General features: G+C 38.1%; 1 protein-coding gene across 3 annotated transcripts in view; it reads left to right on the top strand.

Moving 5' to 3' along the window:
• ttc28 (tetratricopeptide repeat domain 28) overlaps positions 1–26014 on the top strand; it is a 323900-nt gene that overhangs the window by 184287 nt on the left and 113599 nt on the right. For all 3 annotated transcript variants that reach the window (XM_079860763.1, XM_079860762.1, XM_079860764.1), the window contains one exon: positions 22679–22826. In XM_079860763.1, the coding sequence (XP_079716889.1) occupies positions 22679–22826 (148 nt within the window). The remainder of the gene's footprint in view (positions 1–22678; positions 22827–26014) is intronic.

Below are 26014 nucleotides of genomic sequence, written 5' to 3'. Positions count from 1 at the left end.
TGCTGGCGCCTCCGCTGCCGATGCCAGGGATTCTTCTTTAACCAGCTGTTTAGTGATTAATTACTCTTGCATGCTGTAATTAAGGAGTGAGCCGTGACATTAGATGACACTAAACCGCGTCCTCGCAGAACTGTATCGATCTGGAGATCAGTTCAATTCCATCTTTAGTCCTTTCATAACTGTTGTTGATTGGACTCTGTTGCTTATGAAATTACTTTAAGATTACTGGATTAAATTTTACAAGAAAATACCATTTTAGTTTTTCTACTTCAGAATTTCTCGTTAATGCAACGTCTCTTATTTGTAGTTATTTGTAAAACATACAAACATTTCTGAGTGAAAATTGTTTGAGTAAATCCCACACCATTTTTAAAATCTGTGAAATAAAGCGTCATTGTAAAAATAAGTAAAAATAAATAATGTCTTATTTATTGTCTAATCTTATATATTTGTTTTTCTAACACCAGTAAGGAGCAGTGTTTTTAATTTCGTTGTATACAGAAATATACAATAACAATAAATGCTTTAAATTCAATTCAATTCATTTCATTATTTCATTTCATTATTTCATTTCAATTCCATTCAATTCAATTCAATTCAATTCAATTCAATTCAATTCAATTCAATTCCATTCCATTCCATTCCATTCCATTCCATTCCCAAATTCAATCCAATTCCATTCCCAAATTCAATCCAATTCCATTCCATTCCATTCCATATTCCATTCCATTCCATTCCATTCTATTCCATTCAATTAAATTCAATTCCATTCAATTCCATTCCATTCCATTCGCATCCCATCCCATCCCATCCCATCCCATCCAATCCCAAATTCAATTAAATTCAATTCCATTCAATTCCATTCCATTCCATTCCATTCCATCCCATCCCAAATTCAATTAAATTCCATTCCATTCCATTCCATATTTCATTTCATTTCATTTCATTATTTCATTTCATCATTTCATTTCATTTCATTTCATTTCATTTCATTTCATTTCAATTCAATTCAATTCAATTCAAATGAAATAACAGCACATCTTCTATCAGGAGCGTCCCGTAATGAGAAAGTTGTTCCTTGTGTTGGTCTGAAGATAAACGTTGCTATTGTTCATTTCATCTCTTTGCATGTCAAATTGAATCGCATCTTTTCATAATGGTTTCTATTAGTTGGTTGGACTCTGTTGCGTATGAAATTACTTTAAGAGGTTCAAGAGGATATTTTTTGAAGATTACTGCAGTTCATATTCCAAGAAAATACCATTGTAGTCTTTCTACTCCAGAATTTCACGTTTAATGCAACTCTTATTTGTAGTTATTTGTAAAACGTACTAGCAATTTCTGAGTGAAAATTGTTTGAGAAAATCCCACACCATACTTTTAAGTCTGTGAAATAATAAAGCAGCATCGTAAATGAAATATCAGCACATCTTCTATCAGGAGCGTCCGGTAATGAGAAAGTGGGTCTGAAGATAAACGTTGCTATCGGTCATTTCATCTCTTTGCACGTCCTCCTTCTATTGATCGACGCTTCTTGTCAAAATCCAACAAGTAAAAGGTGAATCCCTCATCACAAATCCGTTTCACATCCCTCTCACAATTCAATCAATGCTGAAAGCTCTCGCTCCCTTCAGTCAGAACATCTTCCACTCTTAAAGAAAGAGATGAAAACGCTGTCATTTATTCTCCCTCATGTCATTCCAAATGCTTCAAAGAAACACAAAAGGAGTTATTTAGCAGAATCTACCGGATTCACCATGATTTTTTGGATGATCTATTCCTCTGAGCTGCACTGAACTTTAGTGAAGTAGAGTTTTAGTTTTCTCTCTTTGTTGACCTCAGATGATCAGTGTGTCTGTCTGTGTTTGAGAGTTCAGATGGAGTGTGTGTTGCTGACCTCAGATCAGTGTGTCTGCCTGTGTTTGAGAGTTCAGATGGAGTGTGTGTTGCTGGTCTGGGCTGGTCAGAGGTTGGTGTCAGTGTGATGATGTGTTGAGCTCCACAGTAATTGAGAACGCAACCTGACATTATTAATGCTCCATGAAACCATGCTGGGGTTTCGAGACACAGGCCAGAAATGAAACACACACACACACACACACACACACACACACACACACACACACACACACACACACACACACACACACACAAAAACACAGATTGGTTTGTCAAACACAGTTTTCTTTCATGTGTTGATGTATTTCCTGTGGAAACAGGAAGTTTGTTTTTTTTATCTTAGGTTTAATTCTTTATTTTATTTATTGATTTATTTTGTTTTATTTTGATTCTATTTTGTCCTTTTTTATTATTTTCTGTTATTGCATTATTTCATACATTTCATTTTATTTTGAATTTTACTTGTTTATATTTTATTTTATTTCACACATTTGTTATTTTTATTTATTCACATCACTGTCTGACATTATTTTACAGTATTTTATTATTTTATATATTTCCTTTTATTTTATTTAAATTTTACTTTTTTATATTTGTATTTATTTCACATATTTGTTATATTTTTATTTGTTTACATCACTGTCTGCCATTTTATGTATTTATTTTTATTTTATATTTATTTATAGTTTTTTATTTTATTATTTCATTTTATTTTGTTTTTATTTATTTATTTTATTTCACATATTTATCTTTATAATTGTTGTTAATAATTACTGTTTTTTTTATTTTTATTTTATTTTAAATTTTTTTTATTTTCCTATCAGAATTTGTTTACATTACTTTTCTGGCAAAACCAAGATATGCTACTTGCTTTTAGGAGCAGCGAAGATAGACAGCATTTTACTTGACAAAATATCCACCTCTATTTGTAACTTTAAAATCTGAACTCTTGTTTTAAATGCATATAAATGCACATGATTTCCCAGGCTAACTGTGGACAAGCTTGTGTTTGTGTTGAGTTGTGCAGGTATTTCTGCATTACCCTCTGCTCTGTGTGATCTCTTTCCAGACGGATCATTCCTCTGGCTTTTCCTGCACAGTCAGCAAACGCTTCCACACGGTAAATGATCCTCTTCCTCGTTAAACAGCATCGGTCGCAGTATCTCCCTCTACGCAAGCGGCGTTTAGTCTAAACAAGCATCTGAAATAGCAGCTACGTCCACATCGCTAGCATAAAAACTCAATGCATTTGAATGTAAATCCCTGAAATGCGTCAATGTAAATAAAGGAAACGGCAATGCATTTGACATAGATGTGGCCGTGTTTAGTAAAGTTGCTTATGTCGCCCCGGTGACATTATAAATTCAGCTTCTTTTTATTTCTCGTGCTGCAGAGGTGGGTTTCTCCGCCTCGAGGGAGATTCGGTAATTGCGACTGATGGTAGTATGACATTTCAGGCGTCTTCCGATTGGCTGGAGCGTCCGAAAGGCCTCGTCTAATTGCTGCAAATTCCTCCATTGTAAATGAACTGGAGGATGTCAGTGAGACCCGAGACTATCATCCCATCAACCTATGTTTTTGTTTCAGCCAGAGATTCTGTGTGTGTGTGTGTGTGTGTGTGTGTGTGTGTGTGTGTGTGTGTCTGTAGCTCGCCTTCAGAGGAACATTTGATTCGGTCGTTGCAGTTAATGAGCATGCACATTGCAAGCGTAAATAAAAGGAAAAGCTCATTTTAGCCTTGATTTGCAGCCTGTGATGGTCGGGAAAGGTGATGTCTCGCTCGGCTCGCGTGTCCAGCTGGGCGCTGTAATTAATCTGAAGTCCCCCTGCAGAACGTCAATACACGTTCAGCGTGTTTTCTGGCCGCTCGGTGCGCTTTTGTCTTTCCGATGAGCAGAATTAGTGAGAAATGTGTCAGGTGAGGGACACGTAAAGGTCATTCTCTTCTTCCCGTGACACTTTTATAAAGCTTGTTAAAGGAGAAGCTCCTGCTTTCACTCTACTTTACTTTTCACTGTAAAGTCCTTCATGCATAGTCATAGTCACTGTCCTTCATGCATAGTCATTTTCCTGCTTGCACATAAAAGATGCATGCAGAAACGTTCAGTTTTGCACCTTAGTTTAGCACCAATGCTTTCCAGATGATGTGCTCTTTCTGGAACCGCATGTGTCATTAATGGCTTTAAAACACTAAAATAATGGACAAATTATAGCTTGTTCGGTGGATTTATGTTGTCTTTATAATGGCAATAAATGCTGATTATGATTTATGCCCTCGTGACATCGCATTGACCGTACAGTAGAAGTCATCTCTGGATTTGGCTGATGTTCATATCGCATGATGATGTGCCAAAGAAGCTGACCATGTGACCCATTTGCTTGTTTGATTTACTCTAAAAGCCGTCACCATCCTCAGTGCACCGGCGCCAGTTGGGTGATAGGTTAGCCGCTAATGCTGTTAAATCATAAAGTCTGCTCCTCTTTTCTGTATGTAGGTGTGACGTCTCCCGCCGGGTCTTCATCGGGTCCTCGTCGCCACTGAAAGTGGATTATCAGCCTCGCTGGGCGACTAAACGCCATTTAATAAAGTTCCAGCCGAATCCAGACGTGACCTCATGACACCCGAACTCTTTCTAAATGAACTATTACACCGCTGTTTTTATCCAAAGCGAATTACAATGCAACAAGTGATTCATCTTAAAGTGCACCTGCTATTTTAAAGGCTCCTACAACAGGTTTACATGCATCCAAGGTTAAAAGACACTTTCATTTTCTCATTATATTCATTGCAGCATCAGCTCTTTTCCCTCAGTGTCTGAAACGCTTTGATAAAACATTCAGTCTCTCTAAACTCCTCCTTTTCTGAGAGCCTGTTCTGATTGGTCAGATGGCCGAGTCTGTTGTGATTGGTCTACTCTGCTCTGATTGGTCAGATGGCCCAGTCTGTCGTGATTGGTCTACTCTGCTCTGATTGGTCAGATGGCCCAGTCTGTCGTGATTGGTCTACTCTGCTCTGATTGGTCAGATGGCCCAGTCTGTCGTGATTGGTCTACTCTGCTCTGATTGGTCAGATGGCCCAGTCTGTTGTGATTGGTCTACTCTGCTCTGATTGGTCAGATGTCCCAGTCTGTTGTGATTGGTCTGCTCTTCTCTGATTGGTCTCAGATTGGTCTAAACTCTTCCAGTCTCAGCTACAACTACAGTGTTTGAGGGCCCCGTAATATAATACACACTGCATGAAAGGTAATCTCTGAAAAAGCATAGTTGTGGAGGCAATAGCATGAGAAGTGCAAGTAGGGGAGAGGCGGGACGATTGGAACGCGGGACTGATGAAACACTGAGATTTTCTTGAAAACCACTCACGTCATGTACGTCAAATTTCGTCAGCACGTACAGCACGCAATGCCTAACATACCCGCGAAAACATTTCTTCTTTACGTCGTGTCGTTTAGGAGTTAAAGCCGCAAAGCTGTTTTTGAATGCGGTGAGTGAATTCTTTCGTGCGGTACTTTGTTTTGACTGACAAGTTGGATTTATTGTTTCATGTGCCATTGTAATGATAATACGGCAGGTGTATTAGTACTGCAACACACCCTTAAGTGGGCAATATCAGAGTTTTTTAGTTTAAGAGCAAAAGAGGTTTAAATGACAGGATGCGCTGTCGGGACGGTTGAAACACTCCCGACCGCGCGTCCTGCCCGTTAAACCTGGTCATAGCCTATACTGTTCATAGAATCATATACTGTTTCTAGACTTGTGTTTCTTTTAATGCAAATTAATTTTCAATTACGCAACACATGCTATCTCTGTAATAATCATCAATTGTCCAATCTTCAATATTCAATAAATTTCATTTATCGTCGTCTGGTTGACCTCGTTTTCTTCATAATAACAGGTTATTCAACTAGCAAACACTCAATATGACTCAAGGAAGAAATGTAAGAAAATTAATTGTAAACTGATTTGTCTGTCTTCGTCAAAATAGCCTGTTAGAAAGATTACAAAATGCGCATAGGCTTATCGCCTATTGTTTATTGGGCGACAGAACAAAAATGGTTAATATGAACCTTTAAATGAAAATAAATTACAAAATATGTTTGTAACAATATGTACATAAGTTACTTGTCAGGTGTTGTTCACAAAAAAAAGCATTAGATGAATAGTTGCCATTTAAACTGTCATGTTTCATCCGTCCCACCCCTGTGTTTCAACCGTCCCGCACAGGCGGGACGATTGAAACAAAGCACAACTCCCGTTCAAAGTCATATTTTACTTAAATCATTCTATATTTGTACCGAATAACACATGATACTAAGAGAACACATATGTGAGTTGTTAATCACAAAAAAATAAAAAATCTATCTGTAACCTTATCTTAGAAAACGACATTTATCTGAAAAGTGTTTCAACTGTCCCGGCTCTCCCCTAGTACAAAGTTTCAAATACAGTACAAGCCACACCAAGGAGGGATATGAGAAATAGTGATAGCACAGAAGTTAAAAGTTAAGTGATGCTCCCTAATATTATCTGGTTTAATTTCAGATTCCTGCCAGTCAGTGTTTGAAGTTCGTCTGAGAGTCGGCGCTAATGTCAGGCTGGGCGCGCGGCGCACCGGCACCCCCGATGATCTCTCATCAGCGCTCCCTAGAGGGTTGGTTTGATTTCAATTAGGGAGCGAAGCGTTATCAGGCTCCTACCTCGAGCACGGCAATAATTAGGATCTGACGGTCGGCTCTGCATGCATAACGACAGGAAGAGAGCGCTGTGCAAAACCTCAGAGTTTCATTACCGTCAGTGGAAGCGGTTTCCGTGCTGACATCAGCAGAGCCCGCTGTGTTGTCAGCACGCTAGCGCTCGCTTCTCATCTGCGCTTCAGCCACAAAGACTCTTTGAATGAAGTTCTTGTCAGCCTGGAGGCCGGCGGTCTGAATCACACGAGCGTTAATGGTGCCGTCTAAGCCATGCTATCTGTATCTGTCATCTGCCTCTGAAAGGGAGGCTCCTGACGTGCTGCGCTTATTCTGTTATTCTGCAGACGAGGCATTTTTTTGCACAGATAAAACCCTCACATCAAGGGGGTTAGGTACATCATCATAAGAGTGCTCATGCTTTTTGGTACGACATCTGAGTGGGATCGCTTCTAATGCAGATGTTTTTGTGTTAATCACGGGTTCGGTGGGAGGACCAGAGGCCATCTCACAGGAGTTTCACTCTGTCTGAAGATTTGCAAAGACGATTGCATACAATTGACCCATAATGGACAAACAAAGTTAAGTCTCCTTCATTTATAAAGCGCTTTTTACAATACAGATTGTTTCAAAGCAGCTTTACAGTGATAGACTGCAAGTCTAGAAGATCTAGAAGAAAATAGCATCATAGTCCATCTTAAGTAAGTTCAGTGATGGTTCATTTTTGTTGTAAAAAAGTGATTAATTTAGTTCATTTATATATATATATGATGCCATCGTCCAGCTCAGTTCGGTTCTCATATAATGGTGTCAATTAGGGCTGGGTATCGATTCATATGTTCCAATTCGATTCGATTTCGATTTGCAAGCTCTAAATTCGATTTGATTTCGATTCTCGATTTGATTTCGATTCCTAAATTCGATTTCGATTCCCGATTCGACTCAATGAATATAGATTTAATACAAATCCTATATTTATAAAAAAGAACAGTGAACATAAGTTTACAAGTGGTTAATTAATAAAAAGAAATTAAGAGCCACAAACCTGTATATTAAACTCTTTTTATTTTAGGGACACTTGGGTATATAACCCAACTTCAAATGCATACAATGAATAGACATGGTTTTGATACAAGATGAAAAATTGATGCTGAAAATGGACAAGTCAGAACAGTCGCATGCCTTGATCAATCAGAATCAGGTTATTTTATGTTTAAGATAAAACACACATAAAATCTCACAGCATTAGCTGTAACATGGAGACTGCAAGGCTATAAACAGTGCTAATACTGGCTTTTGGGTGATAGATAAACAAATATGGGAAAAAATCGATTTGTGGCTTTTGAGAGTCTATTTTGAATCGACCACATTTTAAAAAACGATTAATCGAAAAATCTTTTTTTTTTGCCCAGCCCTAGTGTCAATGCAGGCAGAGCAATAATATTGTTGAATATTAAATGTCCCCAACTAAGCAAGCCAAAGGCGAACATTTGCTGATTTGAATAGATTCTTTGGCTCCCATAAATAGAGCAAGCTGAAAAACAGCTGCGTTTTACACCGAAACTAAGAGTCTGTGTATTGTAGTCACTGTAAACTCGCCCCTAATGAGCATTAAAGCCTTTCAAATCTCTTCTTCGCTGGCTGAGATGGCAGATCAGTGGCCATCACGCAGATGGAGAGGGCTGGGATTGCGATGGGTTTGTCTTCTATGACTCCCACAGCTGGTGACCTTCATCAGCTTCTCTCTGCTAAACGCAGCGCTGGATCTCGGCCCCCAGCGCTCACTTCTCTTATGCATCTCACATCGCAATTACGTCTGTACCTGCCAGCACTGTCTCTCCGCACGCATCCTTGCTCTCTCTATTCATCCCGCCCTTCACGCGACCATTAGTGCCAACAGCTTAGCGGGTTGTCCCGGAGCAAGGTGACACGGCACTAGGAAGTCCAGCCCCGGACTCCATTAGCGCCAGCATTCCCGGCCTCCATCCATCCGTATGGCACTCATTTGTGTTAAACATACGTAGTGCATGCCTATTAGTTTCTGCTGCCCACAGGACACAAAAAGCACTAATGAGATCTCAGTTGTTCCCCGAATAAAGCAATAAGATTGAATGCAGAACAAACTGACACTTTTGTTGAAGTCAGATTATCTCATTATGTCTCATGTAGAATTTCATAAGATATCAACATTTTGCTCAAATTTGCCAAAACTTGTAAAAAAGCAATGCACAGCTAATCTAAAAATGGTCATTGTCCTCAGATTCGCAGTCGGAGATCTCCTGATGTTTCTCGGATAAAGCAATGAGATTGAATGCAGAACAAATTGACACTTTTGTCTCATTATGTCTCATAATCTCAAAGAAATTCATATCTCAACAATGTCTCGGTTTTGCTCAAATTTGACGAAACACAACCGGCAATGCAAGTTAATGAGATTGTCTCAAATTGTTTCTCCATTTTTGATGAGGTGGAATGGGGAGCAATGAAATTCAGTGGGAAGCAAATTGAGACTTTTGCATCTAAGATACGTTTAAGCTCAGATTCCCAACTTGCAAACAAAATATCTCGATGTGAACTTCTAATCAAATTCTTCCAAGTCCAAATGATCTGATTAATTACCCACATTTATTTTAAGCTGTAAACTATTGAATAATTTGCGTACTTTTTATTTCTCCTCAGGAATTTTAAGACGAACACGTAATACAGTAGGTCCCCTTTAAGTCTAATGAACTATGAAAGCGCAGGTTTCACAGCAGGCTCGCGGCACCAATATCTACTCAGAGTCTGATTAATTGCGTAGTTCCCAGAGTGCCGCAGTGAACTTGAGAGTGCTTGAATGCTGGCAGATGGTGGAAATTCAAGTGGAATCGGAGGAAGTCTAAGACTGAGATCCTAGCACACTCCGATGGTTTTACTTTAACACCCGGCAGAGCTTTAGATGTGTGTTTGTGTGCGTCCGATTCCCTGATGTCCTGATGTCAAGCACGTGTATGTCCGTACGCACACATTCCTATAGCACCATTACACACCAGCTGAGTGATGAATTACTTTTAATAAAGCAAACACAGTTGTTTCGTGTCCAGATCAATCTTTCTCTCAGTTGCCATGCCAGCCATTGTCACAAGTAATTGCCTAAACCCCTCGTCGTGTGAAATAGGGCTGTTTCGGAAGAAAGCTGAACTTGCAGCGGCCTCAATTTCTTACTCCAGTGCACTCCAGTCCGCAGGGGACGGCTTGCTGGATGCTATCGGTGCCATGATTGTGCCGCCCATCCAGGGGTGTGTTTCCCAAAAGCATCGTTAGCCAAATATGATCGCAAGTTCCATCTTAATCAGCAGTGTTTCCCGAAACCATCGTTCTAACGAAACATTCGCAAACAGCATCACAAACTTGTGTTTGGAGCGATAGATCTCGATCTGTGGTTAGAAGCAGAGTTTCTAGTTTGCATGACATGTGGACTCAATAAATCCTTATCTTGAGCCAAATAAGCAAAGCTGACATTCAGTGCAATCTATATCTTTTATTTAGAATACATACAAATAGACCAATAATAAAAATTACTTTAACTAATAAAAAAAAAGTAATAATTAAAAATAATTATATAATTAATTGTATTATCATCAATATTAGTATTAAAAATATAATAGTAAATACAAATATTTTTATAATAGATCATGCTTTTAGTGATGTTATTAATATTCTATAGCTATAAACATGTTTTAATAAATATTACTTTTTATCATTTCAGTGAATTAAATGATAAATTATTAGTAGTGGTGGTATTAAAATAATAAAAAAAAAAAATCCATATTGCTTTTAGTGATTATTAGTTATTGTTATTATTATTATTAAATCAATAAAAAAGAATACATTTAAATATTAAAAGGAAAACAAAAGCAGGTCCCAGGCACTCAGGTCACGTGACTGCCCTGATGAAGACCATTTTGTTGGTCGAAACATGTTGGTGCATATATTTTTTAAAATGACTTAAGCCACATTCATTAAAGGCTTTTTAACCTGATCCTTCTCCTGTTATTTTGACTGAGTGCCTGGGACCTGCTTTTGTTTTCCTTTGGATTTTTTTCCCTACCCCAAGAGCACCTATCTAAAACTCCTCTGACTCTACCTGAGCGCCTGGTTGAACCTCTCACATTTAAATATTAATTGTGAGACTAATGATATTTATTATTATTATTATTATTATTATTATTATTATTTCATCTGTAATTGGTGTTGTGCTGAAAAATGTCTTTATATGAAAGATTGTGTAAAAATAAGTGGCATTTGTTTTCTTAACAGAGTTTCTAGTTTGCATGACATGTGGACTTATCTTGAGCCAAATAAGCAAAACTGACATTCAGTACAATCTATATCTTTTATTTAGAATACATACAAATGTCATTTACGTCTTTTAGTTTGTCAAGAGATTTAAAGAGTCGTTTTTGAAGAGTGCGCATGTGTGAACGTGCTCTAGTGCGCAAGAACGAGCCAATGATTGAATCTGGAAATAAAGCAAAATAACTGAGAAAAATTTGAAATAGTCCTCAGATGTCATGTCTGTAATTTATAGCAAAACATCTAGCATTAATTCGATCTCAAACAGATTCATTAAAAGTAACACCTGTGTGACGTGGTTGAACGACCAATTTGCGACAGTAAGGTTTCGGGAAACAGTCGTGACTAGCTAGTTGATTTCTTCAACGATGCATTGTACTGTGGTAGTTAAGCAGCGATTTACGTCGTTGTACGGGAGACACACTCCAGCACGGCTCCCTGCAGCTCCTCACACATGCTGAGGTCACATTCCCAGGTGCTTTTCCCCCTTCCAGCGAGCGGGATACTGACACCGCATGATGTGCATCTCAGGCCTCAGTCCTGGACCGGGTCAGGTGACAAGTACTCTCCAGCTGGCATGAAAGCACACTCATTTGTCTCCTTTAAAATGCTTGCAAAAGCAACCATGAGCAGATTAATGACGTTTGATTGGCTTCCCACAGGAATCCAGATTAATATTCATGCAGATTAGGCCTGTTATTTTAGGCTGCGGCTTCATGCTATGAACAGTTGGTGACGGCAGTTTCAATTAAGGTTTGTTGTTTGCTTTGTCGTGTCTTAATCTCACTGCAGGTGGACTCTAAAAACTGGCTTCCTTTAACCAGATCAGATCAGAAGTGTAAATGGAGTGTGTAGAGAGCCAGTTGTGTGTAGAGATTGACCAGTAATGATTTTTTATGATCGATACAGATGATTTTTTGTGTCCAATAACCAATATTTAAAACCAATTTTTAAATCAAACTATTAAATTATTGTTTATAAATTATTTATTTCTTTGTAAATTATTAAAAATATTTATTTTACATTTTTAGCCAAATTAAGAATTTTATTAATAATAATTTTAAGCATATTATAATAGTAATGTTTTATAGCAATAAAATAGACCAATAATAAAAATTACTTTAAATAATAAAAAAAGTAATAATTAAAAATAATTATATTTTTATAATTATATACTTTTTTTTAATATAATTTATATTAATTTTATTATTATCAATAGTATTAGTATTAAAATATAATAGTAAATAAAAATATTTTAGATATTGCTTTTAGTGATGTTATTAATATTCTATAGCTATAAACATATTTTAATAAATATTACTTTTTATCATTTCAGTGAATTAAATGATAAATTATTAGTAGTATTGGTGGTGGTATTAAAATAATAATAAATATTTAATAATAAATATTGCTTTTAGTGATTATTAGTTATTGTTATTATTATTAAATCAATAAAAAATAATACATTTAAATATTAATTGTGAGACTAATGATATTTATTATTTTTTGTATTTCATCTGTAATTGTGCTGAAAAGTTTCTTTATATGACAGATTGTGTAAAAATAAGTGCCATTTGTTTTCTGTTGGAATAATGAGCACTGTTACATCCTTCACAATAAGAACAGGAATGTGTAATAAATGACAATAAATGGCAACTATCTTGATTGCATGTTGACTTTCACCATTAGACTTTTATCTGAAGGTGCCCGTTGCTGCTGTTCCTCTTTCAGCCTTAATGACAACTCTTACAAATTGCACTTTTAAAAGACTGGAAGTGGGGAAAACTGGGTCGACCCTTGGGAACGCTTTACATGGCAGACAAATGTCATCCGAGCAATTCTATTGACTTGCTAAAACCTAAAGTCTGCGGAGAACTTAGTTAAATTAGCGGTTCTATATTTATACCACTGCATGTGTTGCAAATTAGGCTTCATTTGTCTGGTAATCGCATGGGAGATCTGAGCGAGAGCATTCCAGGCTAGCTGGAAACAGAGCTGCTGGACAATAACCAGCCATGAGGGGCGAATATAAAATCTTGTCCCAGTTCTCTCTCATCTAGCAGCATTTTTTCCTCTCGTCCAGATCGGTTGTTTACGTGTTAGTGGACGTACAAGCTAAACATCTGCTATTTTAGTGTCCCTCGGTTTCCTGTTTCTCAGTGTCACTCAAGTTCAGTTTAGCGTTCTGTGTTTGTAATCATCTCACAGGCGGCCATGTTGTTCCTTGTGCTTTGGGTTCATAACTCCTTATATGTAGCGAATGTGAGTAAATTATGACTTAGGTAATATTCCACATTTAGAAAGAGGCCTCATCATCTTAGCAAACAAACTCCATCAATAAACTAGATTTTTATATTTGCTACAATGCTAAGAGCGGTTCTTCTATTTCTGTGTAGTTGCTAGGGTGTTCTGGAAGGTTAATACATTGCTATGGTGTTGCTAGGGTGTTTATGTGTAGTTGTTAGGGTGTTCTGTATGGTTGCTAGGGTGTTCTGGAAGGTTAATACATTGCTAGGGTGTTGCTAGGGTGTTTATGTGTAGTTGTTAGGGTGTTCTGTATGGTTGTTAATGTTTCTGTGTGGTTGCTAGGGTGTTCTAGAAGGTTAATACATTGCTATGGTGTTGCTAGGGTGTTCTGTATGGTTGTTAATGTTTCTGTGTAGTTGCTAGGGTGTTCTGGAAGGTAAATACATTGCTAGGGTGTTGCTAGAGTGTTCTATATGGTTGTTGATGTTTCTAGGGTGTTCTGGAAGGTTAATACATTGCTATGGTGTTGCTAGAGTGTTCTATATGGTTGTTGATGTTTCTGTGTGGTTGATAGGGTGTTCTGGAAGGTTAATACATTGCTATGGTGTTGCTAGGGTGTTCTGGAAGGTTAATACATTGCTATGGTGTTGCTAGGGTGTTCTGTATAGTTGTTGATGTTTATGTGTAGTTGTACACAGTTGTAATACATTGCTATGGTTTCTATGGTGTTCTGAAGGGGCTAATAGAACGTTGCTAGGGTGTTCTCTGAGGTTAATACGTTGCTATGGTGTTTCTAGGGTGTTCTGTTTGGTTGTTCATATGTTTCTGTGTGATTTCAACTGTGTTCTAAGTGATAACACGTTTCTATGAGGTTACTAGGTTCTTCTGGGTTATTAAGGTGTTGCTCTGGGGTTGCTAGGGTGTTGTGGGTGGTTGTTAGGACATTGCTATCGGGTTGCCAGGGTGTTTTAGGTTGTTGTTAGTATGTTTCTGTGTGATTTCAACAGTTTTCTGAGTGATAGTTAGCACGTTGCTATAATGTAGGTTGTTGGTAATATGTTTCTGTGTGATTTCAACTGTGTTCTGAGGGATAGCACGTTGCTATGAGGTTACTAGGTTCTTCTGAGTTATTAAGGCGTTGCTATGGGGTTGCTAGGGTGTTGTGGGTGGTTGTTAGGACATTGCTATGGGGTTTCCAGGGTGTTTTAGGTTGTTGTTAGTATGTTTCTGTGTGATTTCAACAGTGTTCTGAGTGATAGTTAGCACGTTGCTATAATGTAGCTAGGGTTTGGCTTTCTGGAGGCCTGTTAGTGTGTTGCTAGGGTGTTCTGGATTACTTCCTGGTTCAGTTTTGCTCATTTTAGCATCTACCAGTTGAGTCTGAGAGCTAAAAAAAAGTATTATTCATGTTCATTGCATAAATAGTGTGTCAAATGGGAATTTGTTTGAATCTTTTACATCAAGCATGAGCAATAGCGCTTGACTAGCTCTAATGCAAGTGTGAGTAAATGCTAATCCTGTGAGCGGCTCCATGAGATTTGGTGCTGATTGTTTTATAATGAAATCTAATTAAGGTTAATAAAGTGGATGAGAGGTGAGACGCCATACTGTATGTGAGATATGCAGCGTGATTTGCTCGATGACTTCACAGAAATGCCTGCAGGCTTTTGCCTTTAGAAGGATGTGTGCCGCCTCTCGACGTCGACGCTCACAGCTAAGATAAAAGTCAGCGGATCTCACCCGATCTGTCACGGCTCATATCATGGATCTGCTGATGTAGCTCTCTAAAGTCTTTTTAATTCCCACATTTATGTTTAATACAGAGCTCATTTTTAACTACATCTGCTGATGCATTGCTTTGTAGGGAGAAGCACTGTAAAGCATCCCAGAAAGATTTCCACGAATACTGTTGAAAGCATGAAACAAGCTTCCTTTAGCGAGGCGTTCATATGGAGCAGATTTAATAGGGCTTATTTAATAAGGCTGGGTAAAAATATCGATTTCTCAATTTCAATAAATTCTTAAATCCCAAGAATCTGCCTTTTAGACTATGCCATTTTTAGCTAATGAATAAACACAACATTATAGCGCGCCTCCCATCCAATAAATCGCAATAAGCTTTGTGCTGTTTCTTTTGATATGAAGCAAAGTCTCAGATTTCAAATTCTGTCTATTTTATTATAAAATTCTGACTATAAATGTGGTTTTGTGACTCTTTAATGCGGCGTGACGGATCACTGTAGTGCCTCAGTTCAAGCGGCACGTGAACCGATCATCTCTTCCGAATGAACATCAGAAGTTATGTTGAAAGATACAGTATAGTCGAGCTTACCGAAATCCATATTTCTCATGTTATCGCTCAATCAGTGTTTCAACCTCGGAAAGACGTCAATACAACACCTTGTAAACAATATCATGGCTTCAGAAAAGCCATTCAGTGACCATAAACTCATTAGTCAGGTAACTAATTTAGCATTTTGTTAAATATATGCTCCATATTACACATTCATTATATACTTTACTGTTCTTTCGTGTTTCTTCAGTGTCAGACTCCCTGTTTAGTTTACAGCATTTGTTGAGATTCTTTCCTTGAGAAAATACGTCATGTACTGCATCTGATATATCCGAATCAATCGATATCGAATCGAATCGCAAGCTTGTGAATCGAAATCGAATCGTGAAATTTGCGTCAATACCCAGCACTATTATTTAACATTAACGACAGTACTTTCTTCTCTTCTGAGCAATTGCATGTTGTATATCTTGAAGGTGAACCATCTGAGAAGATAACGTAAGGAAGGTTGACATGCATTCTGCGTCACGTTCCCAAAGGAGTTTGTGAAGGAAAAGAAGGTTAAAGGGATGGTTTGCAGTAAAATCAACCTAGGGTCCTTTGCACCATGACCTCGAGCCAAACACCCCCCAGAAGCCTTTTTTTCCCTTGGTCGAACATTATTATAGTTAGAGCTTATTTAGAGATATCAGCCAGATGGTTTAGTGCAGGCGCTAATGGATCCAAGGCTGTATCTCGTAAATGACCCCACTAATAATGCCCAGAATGGCACCAAACTTCTACAGGAGTACAAATAGGTTCTGTACTCATAAAACCAGGCATTGGAAAGTTTGTAAGTACATCAGGAGTTTATTTAAATAACACTTGCCTGACGGCTAATGCTACCGCTAACCCGGACGTCGAGGTCACTTCAGTGATTTGGGAAAAGCATGTAAAAGTCCTGGCAGAAAGCGATGCATAAGGATGTAGTGTAACGACGCCCAGTTCCAGGAATGCACTAATATTTTGTTGTTAGTACCAGTTTGCAACAATTATTAGTACAAAGTTGTCAAGACTTCGGAAAAAATTATAATTATATATAATAATTATAAAAATAATAAACGTCGTTACACTACATCCTTATGCATCGCTTTCTGCAGGACTTTTACGTGCTTTTCCCAAATCATTGAAGTGACCTCGACGTCCGGGTTAGCGGTAGCATGAGCCGTCAGGCAAGTGTTATTTAAATAAACTCCTGATGTACTTACAAACTTTCCAATGCCTCGTTTTATGAGTACAGAACCTATTTGTACTCCTGTAGAAGTTTGGTGGCATTCTGGGCATTATTAGTGGAGTAATTTACCAGATACAGCCTTGGATCCATTAGCGCCTGCATTAAACCATCTGGCTGATATCCCTAAATAAGCTCTAACTTTAATAATGTTCAACCAAGGGAAAAAGGCTTCTGGGGGGTGTTTAGCTCGAGGTCAGGGTGCAAAGGACCCTAGGTTGATTTTACTCCGAACCATCCCTTTAACATGCAACATTTACTGCTTCACTGACGAGCTTCTGCACGCTCTTCTGTTTCTGCAGTGCTTTTACTCTGCATGAGGTTGAAAAACAACCCAGAGCTCTTGAGAAACAAGCTTGAAAAGTTGGCACTTCTCTGAGAAACTTCTCACCAGATGTGATGCATCAGTCGCCGCACACACTTTGATGGTTGCAGTGTAAATGCATTCAGTTGCATTTTTGTAGCACTTCCCCACTTAAGCCAGACAGTGTTGGCACAGCCGCCATCTGGCCTTGATTAATGCATTTAACAATCAATAAGTGAAGCATCTGCTAATCTGCAAAGCTCCGCTCAGCCATAGTCTGTGCATTATGAACACTCATAGTACCCAGAATATTGATTAATCCAGAGCGCTTTGATTTTTCCACATCAGGAGTTCTGGATTTCTGAGTCATCTTTCCACAGACAGGTGTGATTACAATAGCAGGTGTGTGTCCATCATTGTGCAGCATGAGGAAGTTGTGACAGGCGCTGAATGCAGAATATGTGCATTGATTACGGTCCTGGAGTGTGACCTTTTTTCGGCGCATCCCTTCACAGTTTGATGCGGATCGTCGATCGATGGAACGCGTGTGATTGCACAGTAAATATGTTTCGGCCCCCCGCTGAGATATGGATATGAATGCCACATCTGATATGTACAGAAATGTTTTGTGGATTCTCAGTGTTGAGGAGTAACTAGACAAAAATAAACATGCTACTAACTTAACTAGTTTTTGGTTGAGGGACGGTAGTTTAAGTTTGTCAAGATGTGTCAAAAGTATATATATATATATATATATATATTTTTGTCTTGCTGTACACAATAATCAAACACCTACTCTTGCATCTGATTCATTTTAGTGAATCATTTTAATGAATAATTTCTGAATCGTTTGATTCATTTTAGTTAATTATTCGAACGATTCATGTAAATGATTCACTGATTCATTCCAGTCCCTGTGTCTTTTGTTGTGCAATATTTGGTTAAATGCTGCTATTTGTCATTATGTTTTCATTTGTAAAGTGTAAAATTGAAATTAAATTTTAAGTTTTAAGATGAAAGTTTTTCTGCCAGGCAATTGTTTGGTCATTAATTGTTTGAATATAAAAAAAATCTGATGTTGCATTATTAATAATATATCAAAATAGCTTTAGTGTGAACTTTAAAAAAAAAAGAAGATTAATGTGACTTTAAATTATGAGTATTTAGTAAAACCTTCAGTCTTTTTTCCAAGGCTAGGTCAAGTTTTAGTCTATTTCTGTCACTAGACTTGGACTTGTGTGTCATCTGCTGTACTTTTGTCCATTAGGACAGTAAAGCAGCTGTTGTAGCTTTTGTGGTCATTACCGTCACACATGGTGGGTCATTACCGCCATATTGCACATCACTGGACAAGTTAGTCATTAAATACCTGCACAAATGTGCCATAATGAAGTTTTTCAGCCCATAATTATTTGGTTTTCTTTGTACTTTGCGTAAGTCAGGTGATTAGTGGCACAGCGGTAACCGTCTGGCTTAGTAATTAGTCCTAAACAGCCTCGTTTGCTTCATCTCTTCATCACTTTTTTCTCCGTGTTTTTAGCCAAAATCACAGCAGGTGAGGTACTGGAGGGGGCGAGCGTTGCCAGGCGAGGGTTGCTAGGCAGCCAGTGACTCCCATCAGAGGGCAACATGTACCTGCCTATAGGGATGATGTCTGTTAAGGGCACTTATGTAAAAACTGTTGTACAGATTCAAGGCTACATTTCAAAAGAGCACAGTTTGGGTCTTATTTCGCCTGTAATTCAAACAAGCAATTATTTTGGGATAAAAATAAATAAATAAGCCCCCTTTAGGACCAAAAACATTATTTTGAATTTTCATGACAATTAACACTTTTTCCCCTCCAAATTCATATTACTTAAATGTATCAGGATGTTTGACTCTTGACTTTTTCTTTTCCAGTATTCTTAATGTCTTAAATTAGATTCTCATTACTGCAATACATTTTTTACTTTAATAGACTAAATACATTATTTCTGAAAAATGTATTAAATCAGCATAAAAAACTTGTGCAGATGTTTTGTACATAACTGTAAATGATATATCTTTATTTTAAGGCACATTACTGTAATGAGAGAGAATTTGCAAAGAAAATGTCATGAAAATGTTATAGTGATATATATATATATATATGTAATTGAAACAATTGTAATAATATATAATATTTTTTATAATATATATATATCTATATTCAATTATATCTATATATTATTTATATAATTCACAGATATATATGCATGCAAATAATGATATAATATACTTTTTTCTTTGAATTCAGAACTCATACACAAAAAAGTTTACACATTAATACAACAAATGCAATAGAAAACCTGATATTCTCAGTGCTCTTCACTCACTGCGGTTACTGTGAGGAAATCATTTTAATTCGCCACACGTTCGAACCTTGTAATGCGCTGCAAAGCGTGCCGCTGTTCAAGTTTTCAATTGAAGTGCTCAGAAAACGTCTGAATCACGGCGGGCGGTCTTTGTGGGATTGAATCATTTGTGTTTTGTCACTCATTTCTCTAGAACCTTGAGAAAGAAAAAAAAAAGCAGCAGCTCTTCATTCTGAATGCTGAAAAACTCTGAAGGAACTGAGGGAAGCTCAAAGTGTTGTGTGACTGAGAGGTGTGTTTGACAGTTTTCACAGTGTTATGTCCATAGCTAGCTATGATTATATGTAACTGACAGAGGATGGAGCGTCACATTTAAGGTGTCAGGTGTCAGACGTCACATACGATTTGAACAGTCGGCTCAGGAATCCCAGAGAAACAACACTGTATTGACACTCACTGGAGATCTGGATCATCTGATGGGTGTAGAGTCATGGAAAATAGATATCTAATGTCATATATAGCGTCACTACTAAATATTGAATTTGAAGATTTCTCGCTTCAAGAGTCTGGTTCATTAAAGATGTGTGTAATTGCTGGATTAACAAACGAAATTGCAAAAATTATGATTCTAACAGGTTTCCTGAACACGCCCCCTGTTTTCTATTGGTTGGTCAAACAAATAGTCCCGCCCCCAACCTCATCATTGGTTTAGTTAGTGTTGGGCTTGATGAGACTAGAAAACCGAGCAATGCTTTAAAGTATTTTAACATTAGCAAAAATTGAGAATCACCATTAATGATTCTATTAACAGTTGTTTTGTGGTTTTGAGGAAGAAAATAAGTTAGACCTAATTACATACTAAACAAAAACAATATTGTTTTTGGTCATTTAATAGCCACTCTGACTGATTCAGTGATTAAGTGAGTCATTTAACTGATAACTCATGATTTTGAAGCTGATTCATGGTTCATAAGAGTCATTTGTTTGTGAATCAGACTATACTGGTCATGCTGTGTGTTTGTTGTCTTGTGCAACCAGAAAGGACAATGCTAAAAGAAATATGTTTAGTGTTAACATTTAATTCAGACTTTAAACTCACAACTTTATGCAGATTAGCACAAGAATACTGATGTTTAAGAATTTGTAAATGGAACTGAACTTCATTAAAATCTTTCCGTTCCAGTGTTTTGTTTTCTAAACGCCTGCTTTGTTCAGACCAGATTATGGCAGCTCTGAGTGTATTTGCATGTAATTGGAAATTAAATACACAAAGTTAATAAAGTGAAATGAGAGGTGGAGAGACTGGTGTTGTGTTAGTGGGAAACGAGAGCGATGCCGACGGCATGTGTGCTGGGAATTCAGCGACCAATTAGAGCTTTCTGATTCGGCTGCGAGACGTAACGCAAACCCCGGCCTGTCATTTAATCAACTTAATTCTAATTTAAAACTGACGGAGTGCAAGTGCACTGTTTGCTTTTGTTGAATAATCACGTATTTGTTTCGCTCTCGCTAAAAAGAAAAACACATTTGCTTTTAAAATTGCATTACCGAAATAGGATTTAATCCAGCCATCTGAAACAAACCCCTGAATCCATTTGCCTCCGGGCAGATATTGATGTCGGAACCTAAAAGCGCTCAACGCTCATACGTACAGAGCCGAGCGCGTCCAATCCCAGCGCAGTGAGCCGTATACAAAGAGGCAATTAATATCGAGCCGAGCATGGTGGCCTGCGACGTCCTATAATAACACGGTTAGACCAAAGGTTAATGTGTTGAATTCAATATGCATCCCCATTCGTTTCAATGAAGATGTCCAGAATAAAAAGAGGTAGTCTGTAATCAAAGGCCTCCCTGTGCAAAGTGAAATTAATTATAGGGGCCTTCATAAATTCAATGTCATGTCTTAATATTCCTCTGGTCCCCCTCCCAACCGTTATCAGCTCGGCTGGAAGTGGGCCGTACGCTCGGGCCGATCTAATAAGCGGCTGTGTGAGATGATAATGGTGAATGAGCTGTGTGTCAGCGGAGGTTCTTGAGCCGCTCGGACCGGAGAAACCTGTAGTCGAACGCCGGTGAAAATGATGGTGTTTATCAGGCCATCTCCCTCACGGTGAATATAGAGAGGACATTATGTGTTCCGGCAAGTGAACTGCTGTGATGTTTAATACAGTCGAGGTCTGCTGTGCGTCGCGCGATCAAAATAACAGCAGTCTCTTTGAGAACATGAATGCATGCATGTCTGAGATACAGTGTGATGTCCACACCAGCACCTACAGCTCGAAAACATAAATGTGTTTGTTTAGCTGTTAATCTTTACAGTGAAAAGATATGGCGCAAGTTAATAAAAGTCTTTGGTATTTTTTCAACTGTTTTGACGTCTAGCAAGTGAAAATGTTTTTTACGAAATATGAAAATTTTGCCCTATACCGATAATACTTTATATTTGAAAGCTAATAACCAATATATATTGGCCGATAAATCTAAATCTATATAATTTTTGAGAGCCTGATTAAAAAAATAATAAAGTCTCACCATTAAAAGCCATGTCCCAAACACACAATTATAATGATGTTCTCATTATAATTTTATGTAGCCGATATGCATGTTGCACTGAACTTTTCTTTTTTGAATTGATTGATATTTCAAGCAATTCAAAACCATCATGTTGAACAGTGCGCATCTGAAGGAACTCTGCTGAAGGAAATAATACATTATGTATCGGCTTTAATATATCGGGCAATTTTTTTCTATTGGGCCGATAGCGCTAACATTAAAATTGAACATTTATCGGCCGATACCGATATGGTGGCCAATATATCGTGCGTCCCTCGGTAACACTTCTCAATAATGTAATGTTAGTTAACTTTTACTGTAAAGTGTAGCCTCTCCTTCAAGATGCATGATTTGAGGAAACATTTGTGTGAATGGGTTTCACACTAAAGGCCGTGACACACCGAGCCGATGTCAAAGAGCTAGCGGCTCCAAGTGCTGACTGTGTTTGTCGGCTTTGTTCTGGAAATATGAAAATGATAAACATAGACAGATATGCAAATTCAACACAAAAGCTAGCCCGACAGACGCTCACCGAACACCCAACGGTCCAACCATCAGCTTGTTTGTTTGTTTTTGTTGAAAACGCTTCAGATTCAGAAGGTTTGTGCACTTTAAGCTTTGGAGGAAGTTGTCAGCACTGGTGATGAGCAACTCCATCATGAATATGTTCCAGAATGTGTTCATTATTTTCAGAAATGCCTGTTCAAGATTGATTGAACTGGATATTAATTCTAACATGCTTTCTTTCTGCAGGCATACTTCCGACAGGGTGTTGCCCTTCAGTACCTGGGCCGCCATGCGGACGCCCTGGCCGCCTTCGCCTCGGGACTGGCCCAGGACCCCAAGAGCCTGCAGCTGCTGGTGGGAATGGTGGAGGCCGCCATGAAGTCCCCGCTGAGAGGTACAGCGTGTGTTTGTACTAGCTTTTGCCTCAAATTCATAAAAACATCCTAATAATTTGTGAGAAAATAAGAGTCATGATTGGGCCACATTATGTCTTATTTGAAATCTAAAAATGCCAGAAGATGAGTAGAAGTGATGCTTGTGCGTATTATCTCTTTTGGATAAACTGAAGATGAAACGAGGCTCTTCTGCTAGAGATTCAGGGCTTGACATTAACTCTTTTGCTCACCAGCCACTGTGGCTTGTGGTTTTCTAAAGTTTCTACCCACTCAGCATTTTCACTGGCCACAGTTTTGACATCGATACCATGGGGAAAATCTGCCATATAGATATTTTTAATATTATCTCATAATTTGGCAGCAGGTATATTAGGCTGCTGTCACTTTAAGACTTGACGCACGGATCTATTAAACTGTTACGCATGCGTTTTCATTCTCAACAGTTTACGTTCACTTAAAACATAACTAACTGTTTTTACATGAATACTCGCCAAGACCGGCATTTTGACATTATTTTGTGTGTATTTGACTGTTTAAGCGCAATAAGCAGCGGAAAAAATAATAATTTAGCACTGAGAGACAGCTTTATGTGAACGCACTCTAGGCTTGAGCACAAAATCTGCAGGAATGAGTAAAAATATGTGCAATATATGCAATCCCACGCTGAAATTCAAGCCCTTTAACACCAACAATATTCATCCGGAGCAAATGAAAATGGCTATCTCCAAATTTGATTTAGGCAGGAAAAATGTTCTGCTATGTCGAATTTTGTCCAAAACCTACTTTTGCGAACTAGTCCCTGGTTTTTGGCCCGATCGGAACCAGACCAGTCTAGGGCAATTCTCTGGACTCTCTAGATCAATAATTATCGAAAAAAAGTTGAACTTTTGCATTTGGCTGGCTGTAACAGGGTCATTTAGCAAAGGGGCGTGACAAAATACACTCAAAATCCTATAGGAAAACTCAGAACTTCACCAAAATTGGTGAGCCTATGTGACATACAGTAACATCATTAACAAGCATGCCAAATTTTATGGAGATCGGACCATAGGTGGCGTTATAACTGTTAAAAAGCTTTAAAACCATACATTTCCTATGGTACATTGCCTGTATTGGCTCTAAATGGTGTTTCCCATCTATTATGTCAGTGGTTACATGCTTGCTAAATAAAACTTAATCACTTTTGATGCTTTTGTGCTTAAAGGCCTTAAAGGCCTTAACTGCTTGAACCCCAACAAATGCTGCCTGCAGCTTTAATTTAAGATGCCTTTTTAAAAGACCACAATTTAAAACTATATATTATATATAAATTCAACCCGCCAAAGTGTCTAGTAGGAGTGACTGCGTTACACGCCACTGCTGAAATACACCCGCATTTGTTAATGTCAAGCCCTGTGTAGATTCATCCACTGATTATAATAAGACTGATGGCATTAGGGTTTAGTATCTATAATGAGCTTCAGTGTAGGAGAGGTCCTCACAAGAATAGGTATAGGTTTTGTATTTTTATGCACTGCCACTGAATGAAAAATTTATATATATATAATTATATATTGTATAATATATTCTATATAATTACTTCATTTTTTCATACATTTTTGCTATATATATATATATATATATATATATACAGTATATAACAGCAGCAGAAATCCAGCGCTTCCAGTGAATGATGCCACATAACCTGAGAAAGTTTCACTCTGTTCGTGTGTGTGTTTATGTGCACCTGTGTGTCTGCATATCCTCTGACCGGCCGCTAGCTATAGGTGTTTGAGAAACGCTTTCGGGATGCAAATGGTAGTCTTGTAATAAACAGGGTCATGCAAACAGCCGTTGCTCCGGGAGGACGTCCAAACGGGGCCGTTTTATCTGCTAATTATGTCCCTTATTTCCCCCCGTCGTCCCCCAGTGCCAGACGCTGCACGCTGAGCCGCGGAGAGAGTAGATTATGTTGAACAGTCTCTCCAAATCGGCTCCGGGCAGAGAGGTGATCGCTCGCGGCCCCTGGGCTCGCTGATAACAAGAGACTCGCTTTCTCCCGCTCGCTCGCTTCCTCTCATCCTTTTATCGCTTTTGTAGCGCCCTTGTGTGAGGATTTGCATGTGGGATTACCTAACTTTAATTTAATTGTTCTCTTCTCGGCTTCACACCATCAGAGGTGCCATTCAAAGCCCTTCCGCTAAGACGAGAGGTGAGACGCGGCAGAAAGCTGAGCCGATTGTGTTCGGCTGCTCGCGCGGGATAACAGACGCGGCTCTCGGGTGTGTGTCGGGAAGTTGCAGACTTGTGAAATCACACTCGGGATAATCTCAGCACTTGCCGGATGACTTGTGCCTGTTGAGTTGGTTAGTTCCAGTTTGGGACGTGCAACACTACACAGTCATCAACTGAGATTTATACATTTATACATTTATATAAGGCTGTACGGTCTCAAAATTGAAGAATTGACCCTTTCAGTTCATGAGTGTGAAATTTATTGGCCACAACGAGTTGTCTGGCTGTCTGTCTGTCTGTCCATCGATCTGTCTATCTATCTATCTATCTATCTATCTATCTATCTATCTATCTATCTATCTATCTATCTATCTATCTATCTATCTATCTATCTATCTATCATCTGTCTATCTGTCTGTCTGTCTGTCTGTCTGTCTGTCTATCTATCTATCTATCTATCTATCTATCTATCTATCATCTGTCTATCTGTCTGTCTGTCTGTCTGTCTATCTATCTATCTATCTATCTATCTATCTATCTATCTATCTATCTATCATCTGTCTATCTGTCTGTCTGTCTGTCTGTCTGTCTATCTATCATCTATCTATCTATCTATTTATCTTTCTATCTATCATCTGTCCATCGTCTGTCTGTCTATCTATCTATCTATCTATCTATCTATCTATCTATCTATCTATCTATCTATCTATCTATCTATCTATCTGTCTGTCTGTCTATCTATCATCTGTCTATCTATCTTTCTATCTATCTATCTATGTATCTATCTATCTATCTATCTATCTATCTATCTATCGTCTGTCTGTCTGTCTGTCTGTCTGTCTATCTATCATCTGTCTATCTATCTATCATCTGTCTATCTTTCTATCTATCTATCTATCTATCATCTGTCTATCTATCTATCATCTGTCTGTCTGTCTATCTATCTATCTATCTATCTATCTATCTATCTATC

The sequence above is a fragment of the Squalius cephalus genome, assembly GCF_949319135.1.
Source record: "Squalius cephalus genome assembly, chromosome: 24".
Taxonomy (NCBI): Eukaryota; Metazoa; Chordata; class Actinopteri; order Cypriniformes; family Leuciscidae; genus Squalius; species Squalius cephalus.
The sequence above is the reverse complement of the archived record's forward strand: the minus strand, read 5'-3'. Positions and strand labels throughout refer to the sequence as shown.